Consider the following 17166-nt stretch of genomic DNA (forward strand, 5'->3'; position numbering starts at 1 on the left):
CTCTCTAAAATAGGAACTCCTTACATTTTGGACAAGTGCATACATCTAATTATAGAGGCAATTAATTAAATTCACCTATAAACCAGATGGTAGAAGATTTTCTCCATCTGTGACTAGATTCAGAAATATCTGTGTATATTTTTAGATTGTAAATGAATATAATAATTTCCTTGTTTATTGAATTAAGTTAGCGAAGATAAATTTTTATCCCAGACTCTAAATTTCATTTGATTAATAATTCCCTACCTACCTGTGCTAGGAACTGAGCTGGACTTTAGGGATAAGGGGAAAAACAGGATCAGTTACTTTTGACTAGGACTTTTAAAATGTTTGGGGATGCAAAAGTAATTTTAGTACAGTGTGGAAAAGGCTCTAATGGGGAGAATGCCATTGTTTTATGGAGTTTAGGTTCAGGGAAAGTTTTACCTGAGTTATGACTTAATGGATATAAAAGTTTATCCTATTATTAATGCTATTTGAGTACTTTAATTCTTAATGATTATTCTTACAGCAATAAACTCAGTAGATATGCAGAAGATGGCATTGAAAAGAAAAAGGAATGGATGTCACAGAACTGACAAATAGAGTTAACAAGAAAGGAAAAGACTGCCAGAGATAACCCCAACACCAGTAAATTCCGTTGGGGGTGGACTTTGTAACCATCACCTAGGGAAGGGATTGCTGGTCATGCACTTGACTTTCCAGTCAGTCTTGCTTGCTGGCGTTGACATAGCTTTGGTAGTGTTTACACTGCTGTTTAATGCAGCAAAGGAAAACAGTTCTTCAAAATTATGTCACTGTGGCCATGTGTCTTCCTTTTAGGGAGACAGCAGCCTTGTGATGTAGGTGTTATCCCAGTTTTATAGATGAAGAAGCTCTATAGTTTCTAAGACATATTAAAGTCTCTTGCTGAAATCAAGATTCCAAACTCTTAAGTTCTTTCAACACCACCTGGCTGTAAATGAGCTTTTGAGGTTTTATTTGGTTAAATACACAAAATAGCATTTTTCTTGCTGGCTTTAGTTTTAGCAATGAGCTTCTTGTTCCTGCAAGCTCATGAGTTTTCTTGAAATATCTGTTTTAGACTTCTTTCCCTGACCTCTTTTGACTTCAAGTTACTGCTTGCTTCTCCTTAACAGAGAAGACTATCCAGAATCCAGCAGTGGGCTGTGCATACAATAGAGGTCTTAGTTGAATAAGTGGATTTTCTTTGATATAGCCTGTATATTTAAAGGGCAAAGATAAATCAAACTACAGAATGGTGGTTTATTTCTAGGTATTTTAGGCCTCTAAAACCATATTTTTAGCACAGTGAGTCTTAATTGTCCCTTCCAGTAGTTGGGTCTATTGATAAACAAGCTGCTAATGGAGTAAAAAGTTTTTGTCCTACTTTAGTTATTTTGTTTTGCACTGCTAAATGACTATAGACTTCACTTATAACCATGATCACTTTTCTATCAAGCTCTGTGGGTAATGGAAAAATCATTTGGGAGACCATAGGTATATTTTTTACAAGTCCATCAACACTGTACAAGAAACAATTCCTTTTGCACTATCACGTAGTAATGAGAACAGTAAAACAAGCAGGAAGAATTTTTTATAATATGAAGGTATTTCAGTAACCAATGAAAATGACTGCTTTCTCCAAAGCACAGTAACTAGTAACCAAATGACAGAACACTGGGTTAGGAGCCAGGAAACGTGATTTCAGGTCTCTGCAATGCTGTGTATTGACCTTGAACCTCTACCTCTATTCCCTTTTCCATAAGAGGGAGAAGGCTGGCTCTGTACCTTATAAATCTAGAAGGCTGCCAGCATCTACCATACTTTTTCATTTTTTATTGGGCATTCAGCATGGATTACCACTTATTACCATATCATTTAAATTATTAGAAATTCATGTGAAGAAATTGTACAGTCCAACCAAAAGAGATTTCAATTCCATCCTATCTTTAGTACATTAAATATGGAGTGTATTATTCTTTTTAAAAGCTAAAAGCACATGAAGATTTTTAACTACTTTAAGTTTTTGCATATTGCTTAAATTTAGCTAGCTTTTAGATAAACATGGCCTTTAATTACTGATTACTGCCAAATATGGTTTTTAGAGAGCTTAAAGAAGTGTGCCTTAAGTTATTTTTAAATGAAACTTCAAAACCTAAACTTTTGGGATTTACATTATAATCGTAAACTCTCTGCTTTAATGCCGTGTTTTAAAAAGTATTACCATAAAAACTTGGAAAACTAAAATGTATGTACTCAAATAGAAATGGACTTATGAATATATACATTTTAAATACTTGTAGCATATAAAGTTACTTTAGAAACCAAATCTTATCCCTTAAGGATTTTGGTGACTCTTTATACAGTACTATGAAAAAGTATATGAAGAAATTTGGCAGCTGAAGAACAGAATGTTATCCAATTTTAGAACTGTGTTATAGCATTATTACAGACATGCAGGGAAGTCACATTTGTCAGGGCAGAGGTTGTTAGAATTCTATTTTGAGTTATAATTTTGAAGCTAAATGTACTACGCTTCTTTTTTCAGTCTCAAAATTATTCATATAAACGTTTATGTTTCTATTAAATGGAGAATAAATTGTTTCAAGAGAAACAAAAATAAAAACAAATCATTCTGCCATGATATGATTTTCAGTGAATGTAAGTGTGGATTTTATGACCTCCAGTACCATGATGACTAGGTAGACAGCATCTATAAAATATGAGCCAAGAGGGCAGATCAGGCTCCCTGGAAGTAGAGCACTGGGGATCAGCGAGGAACCACCAAAGGAAGAACTGTTTTGGAGACTTTTTGCTAACATTTTCATCAATTTTAAGAGCACCATTTTCCCACATTTTGACATTTCAGAAATAAAAATATATCTTATTAACAGCATCTTCTTAACCATTTGGCAGTCTTGCTGCTTTTTAGAGGTGATGGAGTTTTAGAATCAATTAAAAACTCTAAAGTTTGTTTCATGATTCTAACTTCAGTCAAATTTTACGCATTATTTAGATAAAACAGGCTTACAGTTTATACAGTTGGTGTGTCCCCTTAGTGACCAATTATGAGAAAATTAAATACTTTAAAGTTTCATATTTGAAAGTTGTGTAGAAATCAAGTTCTTAATGAATGAAGACTAAAACAATTAAGAAACAAATCATATTTTTTAGAAGGATAGAAGGATGGAAAAGAAAACCCTATATAACTTTTAATTTGGAATTGTTTACTTCTTGTAATGTCTGAGTATGGCACCCAAACTGAATCACTTTTAGCCTAGTTACCTCCTATTCATCCTTCAGATTTCAATTCAAAGTGACTTCCTCAAGGGAGCTTTCCAGGATATCCTGTCTTTATATTCCTTTGTAGCTACCTTCATGCCATGTATCCCATTTTGTTATTTTGTTTTTGCGTATTTGATTAATGTCTTTCTTCTGCCAGGCTCCATGAAGATAGGGTCTCCCTCTGGTTTTTGTATTCTTAACACCTAAACAGTACCTGCATATTTTTGTACTCAATAAATATTTGTTTAGATAACTTTTATTATAAAATATCATTTATATATGTAGGTATACTAGAGTTCTGAGGTGGAGTGCTTTGATGGGATTTTGGTCATAGAGCTCTAATGCTCAAACATTGATCAAGCCATCTACCTTATATACAAGTACAATATTTTACTGAGTTACCAAGTGAACAAGAAGGGAACTGCAATCCAGGAGTCCAGGAGCTAAGGCTGGGAACCTACATTTGGAATCATCTCTTTATCTAAGCATCTACTGTTTACTTGAATTTTCATGTTTTGTAGGAATGAAAATATTTTATTTTTTACCAAAAAGTGTATATTCTTATTTAAAAAATAGCCATTCGGTGACTCACTGGAAATTATACTTGCTTTTAGTATTACTAACAGATTAATAAAAACTGTTGACCAGAGTAAGAATTGCATAAGGAATTTCTTAAGACAGTAAAATTCCTTACAAGTTTATCTTAGTTTTTACTTCTTTCCCCTTCTAATGTTTGTTTCTTTCAATATCATCCCACTATAAAAGCAGTGTGTGTGTGTTTGAGACAGAGAGAAAGAGAATATGATGTATGAAAGATACATGTAAAAATAGAGGACTAAAATCTTTAAAATATTGTTATTCTTTGTGGGAGAAGATAAGAGCATCATTAACTTTCTTGAACAATATTTATATAAAATACAGGTAAAAGAGAAGAGCCATAATGATAAAATCTAGTGTATGTAGATATTATGGAACTCATTTAATACAAAGATCTTTATTCTTAATCTTAAACCTAACTACCTAAGTAGATTCAAGTATACCATAGCCTTTAAGACAGGAATGACATTTATGGGTTTTTTTGTTATTCTTTTTTTTTTTCACTACACACCATATTCTTTTGTCCTCTATAGTTGAAAACGTTTTGAAGTACTGTTTTATGTAAATGCTTCAAACATATTATTTTGTCTACATTTCTTCTTTTTTATAGGAAAATGATCAAAAATGTGTATCCAGTGCTCATACTGATTTTTATTATCTATTTGATAAATTAAGAAGCCATCCTCTCATTCTAGTTTATTATTGCTATATAATAAATATGAAACATATTTTTATTTCTGTAGATGCTTTCAAATTGGGCCCATGAATTTTTTATTTAAAATATTTTTCTTAACTTTTTTTTTTAACCCTGTTTTCTCCAAATGACTTTTGACTGTTTGCCCAAATCAAGTTATGTCATAAAAGATGATTTGCTATATCCCTAAAAATGGCCTAGCTGCTGCACATGACTCTCCACCAGGATGGGCAACAAAGCAATAATTACACTGAGAGAACAAGACTGCATGTTTCTTAAGGTCTTGTATTTTTCAGTCTCTGAAAGTAATTCCTAGAAAGCATTTCAGATATGTTTGGATAAAAGTGTAGCTTCCATGAGTATATTCTCTGAAAAAAGGGTATTTAATTTGAGTCTGTTATGCTTGTTTATAGAATCCATTTTATAATTTTATAATCATGCCTGGGATTTCAGGAATTTCCATTGTCATGTATACTATAATCTGGATAACAGTACATTGTTATTTGATATGATGTTTTGTCAATAGTGCCCATTTTTATCCCGTCTTATTCCAAAAAGGATTTAAGAACCCCTATTCTTTCAATTCAACAAACATTTATTGTTCCCCTAATATAAAAGTGTTAGGCACTGTTCCTGGCACTTAAAACATATCAGTGAGCAAAACAGACAGCGGTCCCTGCCCTCATGGCGCTTACATCCTAATAGGAAGAGACAAGACAGTAGAACTAAAAATAAAATTTATCCAAAACTGTGGAAGAAGGGGAAAGTAGAGCAGGTAGGGGGATGATGACTGCCTGGGGACAGAAGGGGAGTGCAGATTTCAGATGAAATAATTGAGAAGATGCCCTTTGAATAAAAACTTGATGCATGCGTAGAGAAAAAAGTTCTGAAGATATTTTCATGGCCTTGTAAAGAAATGAGACAAATGGATACTTTGGCTACCTTGTAATTCTGCCTGAGAGACAACAGGAGTTTGCCTCTAGGCTTATTAGCTTTAATCTTTAATCTTTAGAGTATTTTACTTTTCTTTGAGGGACTGAAAACTGCCCATTTTTCTGTTTTAGAAGAAACACACTTGACTCAGAGGGTTTTTAAGTTTAAAATTTATTTACGTCATCTGTGAAAAACTGTGCACTCTTATAGCAAGTAAATATGTCTTTTGCAAGTGACCTATAATTAGACAACAAATATAATTCTCCCTTAGGATATAAAATAAACTAAAATAGGTCAAGGTTTATAAGAAATGTGGGAAAATGTCTATCATCTGTAGAATTACAGGAATATAAGGGCTTCTTGAGGGAATATCTACTTAGAAGTTTCCAACATCTGGTCCAGTATGAAAAATGATGCTGATCTTTGCAAATATACCCATAACTTGAAAGACTGTGTCAGCATAACCTAATCCAAACAGACCATTTCTTGTTTAAGAATCATTAACTACGTTTATAGTTTGGTCATGGAACAGGACTGCCATTCAAGAAAGCTGATACTATGGTTCTCTATTAACTATACTGATATTTATTTTCCTTTTAGAACTGTGGGTACCTTCTTACCAGGAGCAGACCTTTCATAGACCTTCAGCATGTAGTCTGATTTGACCTTCCCATCAAAGCCCCTTTGGCATCACAAGGTCTGGGTAGAAAGGTCACAGCTGTGTTTGCTTTCAGACACTTTTAGCATGTGCTTGAGAGTGGTTTTCTAGTGCAGTTGTTTGTGCATATTTTGGGATGAACTTGGTATAGTAGGGTTTATCACACCCAGACCTAATCTTCCATTATAAAGAACTGGCAAATATTCTCAAGTTTAACGGTGACTTCTGTTTTTTACTTTCTTCCTTCAGTTTTTCTCTTCAGACTTCTTTCTTTACTTCCTCCTTCTCTCTGTCCTTCCCTCCTCCTTCTCTCTCTTCCTTCTCATCCATTCAATAAATATTTATTGAGAATTTACTCTGTAATCTAGGCCCTGGATATCAGTGGTGAACATGAGATTTGCATACTGGTATTAACTGGAATGAAGTTTTTTAGTAAAAAATTTAATTCAAAATGAATTCATGTATTAAAACATCTCTTTAGTTTATTTTCTAAAATGCCTTATGAATTCTAAACATCCCTCATGGTAATTATAAAATATATGATAGAAATCAGTCATTTTTAAGTATTTTTAAAAACCTACCAGGGAAGCGGCTGTGGCTCAATCGATCGGGCTCCCGTCTACCATGTGGGAGGCCCTGGGTTCATGTCCCGGGGCCTCCTTGTGAAGGCAGGCTGGCCCACGCCCTGCAGAGAGCTGACGGCTAGCGCCACGTGGAGAGCTGGTGTAGCAAGATGATGCAACAAAAGGAGACAAGCAGACACAGAAGAACACAAAGTGAATGGACACAGAGAGCAGACAGCAAAACAAGCCGCAAGGGGGTGGAAGTAAATTAAAAACAAAAAATCTTAAAAAAAAAAAAAAACTATACCAAATGTATTATTTCCCAAAGATCACTTTAGTCAGTGGCCAAAATCTCTTGACTGTTTTTTTTTTTTTTCAGAATTGTGATCATGTAGTAACAACTGATTTGAGGTGAGAGAGAGAGAGAAAGAAAGAGAGAGAGAGAGAGAGTGGGTGTGTAAACCTAGGTATGCAGGACATAGAATATTGCCATACGTAGCTTTGAAGACTTGATGAAAATGTTCCAGCCATCCTCTTTATTTTTCTTCGTCTCAGCTGGTCCAGGCTACTTGCTTTCTAGTCAACAGTATATTTTTCTTCCTGTCTCATGCTGTTTGTACTTAAGAAATTATCTCTTCTTCTTATCAAGAATTGGAAATACAACTCCTAGTAACTGCCATCTATTACTTGAAAGAAGCCTTTACTGGCCTCCAAAGCAAGTGACTTCTTTTATTTGTGCTTTTTGCTTTAGCACCTATCACAGCTGTCTGGGACTTACGACAGTTAATTTGGGGGTATCCGATATTTTGTTTGTTCATCCAAAAACTTTTGATTGCTAACTCTTCCAGGCCCTGTCCTATAGGAGACACACAGTAAACAAGTTAGACATGAGTGTCACAGATCTGAGAGTTTAGTGGTGATTCTGAAAGATAAAAGTGTAATTGGGAGCATTTAACTGAAACACTTAAGCTTGTGCTAGGGGGCCAGGTTTAGACATAGTTTCAATTTAGAAAAGATCTCTGAGAAAGTGACAGGAGAGAGAAAGAGAGATATCCCTTCCATTTTAACAGGAGAGGGAGAGAAAAGGAAAATGATTGATTGCAGATACTGATAAATTAGTGGATAAAAGTCAAGGGAGTTCCTCTCTCAGGCCTTCTATTTTCTTTGTGAAGCGGAAACAAAATTATCTCCCAAAAGAGGTGAAGGGAGAATTTATTTGGAGGATTGAATAGGGTAGAAATAGTATAAAATAACTCCTTTAGAAAATATGCGAAGAAGTCACAAAGGAACCTTAAAAAGAAGCATTGAGGGCTTGGTTCAAGTCAGAGACCACAGATAATGGTTCTCTGAACCTCCGGAAGCAAATCTTAAGTAGCTCCCATGTTGCACAGAGAAGGTAAGTAGTTGGAATGGATGGATGGATGGATGAGAACTGAAGCTACAGTTGTGCAATTTATTGGCGCTAAGACCTTGGACACTCCCCATCTCCTCCAGTTCTTCTCTGGACAACATGGCTAGTAACACCACTCACAGGGTTGTTAGCACCTCAACACCAAATTGAAATTATTTAGATAAAAGCATTTTCAACTGTAAATAACCACAAAGAAAATAGTTAAGGTTTTATGTATGTTATGAAAGGTCTGAAACAGTAATTTTTTTTTTAAATTTTTTAATTTTTCAATGCTGGATAAGACAGAGAAGACTAACTTCCAAATCAAGGATGTTCAAGTTCAATATAAGCTTGCTGTAAATAGACCCTCTAATGCAGAGAGAGAAAAAAAAAGAAAATAATCTCTCAAGTGTCTCTAGCACTCAAACTAGCAAGAGGATAGTATTCTGAAAATATATTAAAAACACGAAGTTTTAGGTTAAGAAAAGCCTACTTTAAAATGCCCTTGAGAAATATAAATATATTCTTAGAATTAATATGATATATTGCATGCCCTATTATCAAGCTCTATTTCTTTTTAGAAGATGTATAACATGATTTTTAAAAGGCATTCAGAAAATATTGTTCATGCCATACTTGTAATTTAAAATTAATAGTCAAAGTAGTACTGCTGTTAAAAAAAAAAAGTGTACATTAAGTGGCTTATTTACCTGTGTCTTTTCTGTCCATGTAGGCTGACAGAATATCATATATGGAAAAGCTAAGAAGAGAAAAAAAATACAAGCCGCTTCTCATTTCTCTTTCATATGGAAATTTTTTTAAGGAGTGCAGTTTCTGGACATAATCCTTTGAGAAACTGACTCTTGTCTTCTAGCATGCCTAATCGTCTGAATGTTTAGCTTTTTCAAAGGGTAGTTTTTCATCACAAGTTCTGGATTTATACCATTTCTATGAGTCTACCTATATCCCCTAATTAATCCAAATTACCACCTGCCCTCTTCTTGAGATAGATCCAAAAAATAAGCAGCACTCCACCCAAAAAGTAGCTGTGTGTCAAATCGTGTTGAAATATGAAGTCCTTTTGTTAAAGGTATATATTTATAGTAATTTAACTGGGAAAGATGATGTGATGATGAATATGATCCTTTACAAAGCTGTTGCATTTTGGCAGATTTTATTTTAAATATTCTGATTTGTTTTAGAACCCATTGTAAGTAAAATGTCTCTTCCATAACCAATAACTGCTTAGCTTGGGTATTTCCTTCAGGCATTTAGTAAAGAAGAATATTGGTAAATGGGTGACGACTGTTTGGTCCTAGGACATTGCTTATTTTATTGAAGACTTTTAATGAAGGAAGTAAAAGGAGAGGAAAAGGGGAAGAGAAGTACACATTGAAAACGGGAAATTTTTGTGTTCCTTCAAAATTGGAAAACAAGTGTTAGAAGAGGGGTAAAACGGGTAAAAAAATTTAAATGTGAACTGTGCTGCTGAAAAATAAGGAAAGTGGATCATGATCATGGGGCAAATGCTGGGAAAGGAGGATGAGATGGGAACAGTTTTCAACCAGCAGTATCCTGGATATAGGCAGATAAAATGTTCCTGAAATCTAGGATTTGGCTACTCTGTCTCGCCCCTTCCTTTATCGACACCATTCCTTGTGATTTGATGTTCCAACAGGAAGAAAATGCTTGATTTAGAAAATCATTTTAGTCGTCATGGTGAACTTTCGGGCACCACAATGCAAGCATCACTGTCTGTTGCTTTGTTAAGTTCCATCTTGATGCTAATGTGGAGAGGAAGAGGTGGATGGTGGCAGCAGGAGCATAGCTTCATAAAACCCTTGCTTCCCAGGCCATCTTTAGCCTGCCTGCTCTACTTTGTGACTGCTATTGCAATAATACCTTGATTTTCCTACATATAGTCAAGGAAGAGTTGGTAGAGGATTAGAATAATGTTTTCTTGGTTATTATTTGCAATAAATTTGATAAATTCTGTCATTTCTGTATAATCGATGCTTAAAATAGCCTTGTATATTATGTTGTTCAATATCATTTGTTTCATCCAGAACATATCCTACCCATTATGAACGGTTTCTTGATTTTGAGATTGCAGTAGCTGACCTAAGCTAAGTTAAACGTTATTAGTGTTACATAAGATAATTATAAGAATTATCTTGGGTATTTTATTACTCAAGATTTTTGAAAGTTTAGTTTTGTTTTAATTTTTAATTGCACAGTGCCACCTACTGGTTTGGTTCTGTGCTATAAAAACACCTTCATATTTTCTTAAGCTCTCTAGATTTGATAGAATCTGCTTTCACTATTTAATTACTTTCTGTTATTCATGACTTTTCTAAAACAGAGAATCTATACACAGATTTGTGTATTCTGATATTAATACTATAGATGCCAAATATTAGGCTGCAAACTTTCTTCATGATGACACTTTGTCATGGTTCATTTTCTTTGAGCATCTATTTTTGTTTTGAAAATATAATCTATGAATAGTTTAACATTAATAAGAGCTCTTTTTAGCTGAAAATGGTAATGGTGTTATTCCAAGTATTCTTTCTACATCCTGTTCCTTTCATTGGATATTTGTGTGCTTATTTGTTGAATACTTTTCTACACCACTAGACTATAAGCCTTAACAAAGGTGCACAATGTACCCAGTGCCTACTGTACAAATATTAAAGTTACCTGAGAGCATAAGCAAGAATACTTGAAAAAACTGGTGATATATTAAAATAAGAAAAAAATTTTTAAAAATTGCTAGTAGTATTAAGGAAGTATTGATTGATACATCTTGTTATCTGCTTCCTTTACATGAAAAAACAGTGAAAAGTTTTTCATTTTGTTCTGCTGTTGTGTTCTAGTATTTAGCCCTGAACCCAAATTCCCAATGAATTATATTTCAGCTTGTGGTCCAAAATCTGTCATCGCATTATACATGCACAAAAAAAGAGAGGCATTTATTCAATTAAAACTTTCTGATTAAAATTTGTGCTAATATAGTATTTGGCATGACCTTGGTAATCAAAAAATAGAGTATTAAAGTATCATTCTCCTCCTTCTTCTTTTCTCAGCTTCCCCATCACTTTCAAGTTGTATAAACTGGGCCATTCCACACAGGACCAGAAACAAGAGTAACTAGATGAGGTTTTTAGAACCAGTCTCTGTCTCTTCACTTTTCCATTTAAGAGAAGAATAGGGGAAAAAGGCCAGTAAGGACATACCAGAAGCCAAATATCAACACACATTTATAAGCAAAATTATAAATTTTTATATAATATCTTTGGTAAGGGGGAAAAAATGGCTTAGGGAAATTTTTGGAAAGTTATATGTGTGTATTTTTTTAAAAAGCTATACTCAGAAGAAAAGTGAGATTAGTATTTATGAGCTCATGTACACTGCTGTTGAGCAGATAAGCAGACATCTGGAGAAAGCAAGAAAAAAATTTCTGATGGTTTTCAGCATAGCCTGAGAGAGATGAAAGAAGACAGTGTAATTTAGAAACCCATGTCCTGTGGCCTGAAAATAAAATGTAAACAGTTAAAAAGCTTTTAACATTCTTTACTGTCACCTCAATTGTCTGAAGGTCCTACTTACCTATCCATCATCCTGTTTCCAAAAGAGTGAAAATAGAAAAAATGTAAGTGTATGTAATAGTCTAGATACAGTCATTACTTAACTCTTATTACTAGACATTCATTTTCAATTCTGCAAGTTTGAATCTGCCAGGACTGGAATGCTTAAGTGTTAGTTGAAAACAATTTTTATAGTAATTTTAGGCTGGGCCTGCCTTTGAGCAAATCATATCACTAAAAATAAGGTCAATTTTCTTCCATTACTTCTGGTTTGTCTAGCAAATAATTGCATCATATTTTGTTTCTTGATTCAACAGGAACTTAATTATAGGCTTTGTACTCTTTGAAAATAAAAAGATGAGAAAAGTATACTTTGCTGGAGTGGATGCAAATTCTAGACTTTCTCCTAGCTGAAATCCTAAAAGCATCTCCTGATCTTGAAGTTTGAAGCTTCGAACAGCACAGTATCCAGAGGCATGAGTGATAACTGGATTTTTGAGGAGCTAGAAAGAGCTACTTTATTGTTATATTTTTGCAGTCTTTGACTTCTTACTCTCCTACTTCTCCATACATAGTCAGCATCTCTGGTTTGTATCTGCGTCTTTCTGTTTGCTTCCTTCTTGTCCACCCTGATTGTTTCATATTTTTACCAACTAAGGAGTATAAACATTTTTCACTTTATATCTTTCAGATGAAAGGTTTGTATAAAAAGAGTGTCCTGTTTGTGTCAGTATATGTATATGTGTATGTGTGTGTATGTATTGAAAATCTACTTTGCCTCTCAACGTTTAACCATTAGGCTGTATCAGAATCTCCTGAAAGGTAGATTTAGATTCCATGTCTTCTAGATGATTTTTGCAATAGTATTTTACAGTAACAAACAATTTGAGTAATTTAAATATTTATATAAATAAATGCCTTCAAGAACTCCAGGGAATCTATCTCAAGCTTATACAGCTGTAATTCTCCAGTTAAAGATACTCTTACCTGAGCTGAGTGGTGTTAAGAGGAGGGAAGGTCATGCTGTGTAGTAGTGGTAACAGTTACCTTTTAGCCAACAATTGTGTGCCAGGCATGGTTCTCTATACTGCATAGTATTGCCCATTTAATCCTTGTCACAATGCTACCAGCAGGGGCACTAGAACTATGTGCTTGCTATGGATCAGGAGAGACCATGAACAAGAAAAGCCAGTCCATCCTCTGGCTTTCTTTGGGGAGGAGGTAGGAGAGAGGGCTGTGCAGAGGCTGTGGGGAGTGATTCCAAATGTATCTTGTTTTTATCTTTTCCCTGATTCTTTTGTGCATTAGTTTTCGTATTTGACATCTGGGTTGGAAGAAAAAGGACTTTGGCAGAAAATGGTTTATACCCCACCTCACTATTACTCACCTCCCCTCTTCAGACCTTCATTAAAAAGCAGGCTGCTTCATTTATGTCTTTTCCTTTAAAGAAAAAGTTAGTTGACATGCCAAATCCTGCAATTCTCATGTTTTTCTAAAAATACTATTTTTAAGGGAATTTATAAAAAGAAAAAGAATCTTCGTGGTTTAATTCTGAAAGTCAGAAGAGTTTAGAAGCAAGGCAGACTTCTAATGCTGAAGCTTTTTCACTTTCAAACTGTAAAAGATGTGTAATGGTTTCTACACATGTTTATGAGGAAGAAGCAATCAAAATATATATTTTTTCAGATTTGGGAAAGAGTGATCAGCTACACTGAGAGTACTTTGAAACATTTTGTTTTCTGCTAGAGTAACAGACAAGGCAGATTCTTCCTCTTTGCCTAAATAAGTGGCCATTATTGCATATTTCTTCACACAGTTTCATTTTTGAAGAAATATTCTGTATACTTAGATGAAGCTATGTAAACAGCATATTTCTATGCAAAATAGAATTTGTGAAATGAGACCCAATTTACCTCTTTATTTATTCTCTATGAATAAATTAAGCAAAATATGTGATGAAAGGTATACAGAACACTTTTAACATAGGTATTATTATTATCATTTCTCTTTCTCTCTCCCCCTCGCCTTCCTCTCTCTCCATATATATGCATAAACAAAAATGCACACATATACATACATATAAATATATGCATACCTGCTTATAAATGAGATATAAATTAATTTTTGTTTGGGTAATATGGACAATATCTTATTGTCTTGAGTTCACATGATATCAAGAGAGGCAGTTTTACTCTCCTGGAAAATATTAAGAGTTAAGAATTCTTTAATAAGAGCCATCAGAAGATGTTTCAAGTTACAGTTACTATATAGGACTTCTGAAATGTCTGGAAATCCTATGCCCACCTATTGCTAACTTTTACTTCCTTCTTACAGGTTCCCCTTTACTTAGTAAATCATGGAGAGAGTGGACCTGTCAGATGCAATAGATGTAAAGCCTATATGTGCCCATTTATGCAGTTCATTGAAGGAGGAAGAAGGTATCAGTGTGGATTTTGCAACTGTGTGAATGATGGTAAGTGGTGCTATTAAATGCTCCATATGAAAGCTCTTAAATATTACTTTTCTTATCTTAGGAAAATCATAGGTTATTTATATTTTCTATATAATCATAGCTTCTTTATAATCTTCCTGGAAGGAATTCAACCAGAACATGCTCCATTTGGGTCACCCAAGCCATTTTATCCTTACACAACCCCATGAGTCTCATATGAAGTGGCAGTGTTTTTCATACAGGAAAATTCAAAAGTAGGAAAATTTTCTTCATTTCTCAGTTCCCTTTCACAAAAATGTGGCATTTTATCCCTTATGTTTATAGATCATAAGCTGAGAAACTTTTCCTCTTTTATCATTCTGCAGTGTTATTCTTGAATATGAGTTCATTGATATTTAGGAAAATCTCAAGTCTAACCAAGGGCTTTAACACTTATATAGATTTTCCCCCCTCCAATATAAATCTGGATTGTATTAGAGGAAAGAGAATTATTTTAAAGGGCTTTCCCAAATTCATTATCTTTTCTCTCATCTACACGTATGAAAGAGCAGTGTAAGGCCCTCTTAATTTACTGTGCTCAGCTGATACTCTTTTTCTACTTCTGGAATTTTTTCAAGACTGAATTTTTCAAATTCAGAGTTATGTATGTACATATGATTTTTATAAAACTTGTTTTAAAAAGAATTAGCTATGATATGGTAAGAAATTAGGGAAAAAAATCAAGCCTCAGTGATTTTTTAAGTGCAACCTAAGAAGAGTTCTACTGTGGTCCATGTGTACGTTTAACAAGTGAAAAATAAGGAATATTCAATTGTTTTTTTTGAAAAGGCTTTATTTCTGTGGTTTCACAAATGCAAATGTTGTTCTTTAAAACATGCTTAAAACTTGAGCATTGTCAGTTATTCTAACATTTCTATGGTCAGTGACTTTAATGGCCAATCCTGTTAATCTCAAGGTGACAGGCGTTCTCTTTCACAGATACCAGGCCATATTTGTCCAAGTGTTCGGTATGTGACTCATAAGTGTTTCTGTGCTATTGGAGGACTTCCAGGTCTTTGCCATAACTAACCTTCTTAGACATTTGAATCAAATTGAAGTTCCTCAGCTGAAATCTTAGTGGTGAAGTCTTTCCCTAATACAGTAATCCTCTCTATTCCAAAGTCCAAACTTTAAGATTACCGTGCAAGCTCCCCAGGACTGAACACATCCCTAATTAAAGGGTAATAGATACTCTAGTTAATCGTACAAATAACTCATGTATATTTCTGTTAGGTATATTGAAAATTCAAATAGAAATTTCACAATTCTTTTTTATAAGAGTTAATTAAATAGGGAGCATTAAATCTGGGTTGTGACAACTTAAATACACCAGTATTTTTATCCCATTTCTCTAGGATGAAACAAATCATAAATGTTCTTTGTCATTAATAACCTGTAGAAAGATCAAGAGGATTTTTTAACAAGCTCAAGTACATTCCAAGATATGCTTTTTAAATAGTGGATATTTAGAATATCCTACTTCCATCTTTAGAAGACTTCTTTCTCTTTCTAAATCCTTTCCTTCCATAATAAATTTGAAGGACTTATTAAATTGTCTGTGTTATGAAAACAAAAGACTTCCTCTCTCCTGTTCTATTTTTATTAGTTCCACCATTCTATTTCCAACATCTGGACCACATTGGGAGAAGACTGGACCACTATGAGAAGCCAGAGTTATCGCTAGGATCTTATGAATATGTTGCTACTTTGGATTACTGCAGAGTAAGTCTTTCTAGGACTTTATTTATAACCTTCATGTGTAAATAAATAATTGATTCTTGATTCACAAACGCTGATTGAATGCCTCCTTCATGAAAAGTGTTTTGATGGTGCTCTAGGGATGTATCAATGGCTAAGACACAGACTCCGCCCTCCAGGTCATTAGCATGATGAAATTGCCAAACCATTGTCTGAAGTCATCATTTTGAAAAACTAAAAATTGTTACCAGAAATAGAAAAACAATCTTTTTTTTTTTTGGTCCCTACCAGATAGAATACACTGGGTTCTTAATGCAAAAGCAGTTCCATATAGTGTCTTCTGCCTCCTTCCTTTTTCAACAATCCCCAAATTTTTTTCCCTTTCAAACAATATCTCAACTACCATGACCACTAGAACAATTGACATTATTCTCTTAGCATCTCCCTTAAACTATTTCAGCAGCCTGGGATCCTTCTGGTTTCTCTGTTCTAAAATGTAATCATGAGATATTCGACCACCTCCCTCAAACCTCTATATGTTCCTTATTTTCAAAAAAAGTAAGTTCAAACAAGTTAACTTTCTTTATAAGGTTATTAACTATTGGACCCCAGACTACCACCTCAGCTTTTTATATTCAGTTGTACAAAAGTCTCACCACTTAATCTGAACTCATTGACCCTTTTATAACTCCACACCTTTTTATATAATATATATATTTTTAAAGAAACTTTAGATTACATAAATGTTACATCAAAAATATAGAGGATTCCAATATACCCCACTCTCTCCCTTCCCACACTTTCCCCCTTTAACAACATCTTTCATTAGTGTGGTACATTTGTTATAATTCATGAACACATATTGAAGCTTTGCTACTAACCATTGTCTATAGTTTACATTATAGTTTATACTTTGCACCACACAATTTTATAGGTTTTGACAAACTGTTTAATGGCCCATATCCATTATTGCAATGTCATGCAGGACAATTCCAGTGTTCAATGCCCCATGTTACACCTATACTTCCCTTTCCCTCCCCTCAGAACCTCTGCTGGCCCCTGCCTTTGTATCAATGATAGAAGTTCCTTTATTGCTTAGAATAATTTTCTTTTGACCAGAATGTCCTTCTATCCTCTTATCACATCTGTACATGCTCTGCCTGGCAAACTCCTACGTACTTTCTAATACATGACTGAAAATGCATATGTGACTATATGCAACTTTTTGTCTTCATTATAGTAGTTATTTTCTACATCTCGTTTTTCA

The 17166-nt window shown here is 34.1% G+C and overlaps 1 protein-coding gene across 2 annotated transcripts in view; it reads left to right on the forward strand.

Annotated features, from left to right (window-relative positions):
• SEC24D (SEC24 homolog D, COPII coat complex component) overlaps nt 1-17166 on the forward strand; it is a 108593-nt gene that overhangs the window by 40449 nt on the left and 50978 nt on the right. For both annotated transcript variants that reach the window (XM_004479041.4, XM_004479040.3), the window contains exons 9-10: nt 14045-14183; nt 15808-15923. In XM_004479041.4, the coding sequence (XP_004479098.2) occupies nt 14045-14183; nt 15808-15923 (255 nt within the window). The remainder of the gene's footprint in view (nt 1-14044; nt 14184-15807; nt 15924-17166) is intronic.

Source organism: Dasypus novemcinctus, chromosome 1 (assembly GCF_030445035.2).
Source record: "Dasypus novemcinctus isolate mDasNov1 chromosome 1, mDasNov1.1.hap2, whole genome shotgun sequence".
Taxonomy (NCBI): Eukaryota; Metazoa; Chordata; class Mammalia; order Cingulata; family Dasypodidae; genus Dasypus; species Dasypus novemcinctus.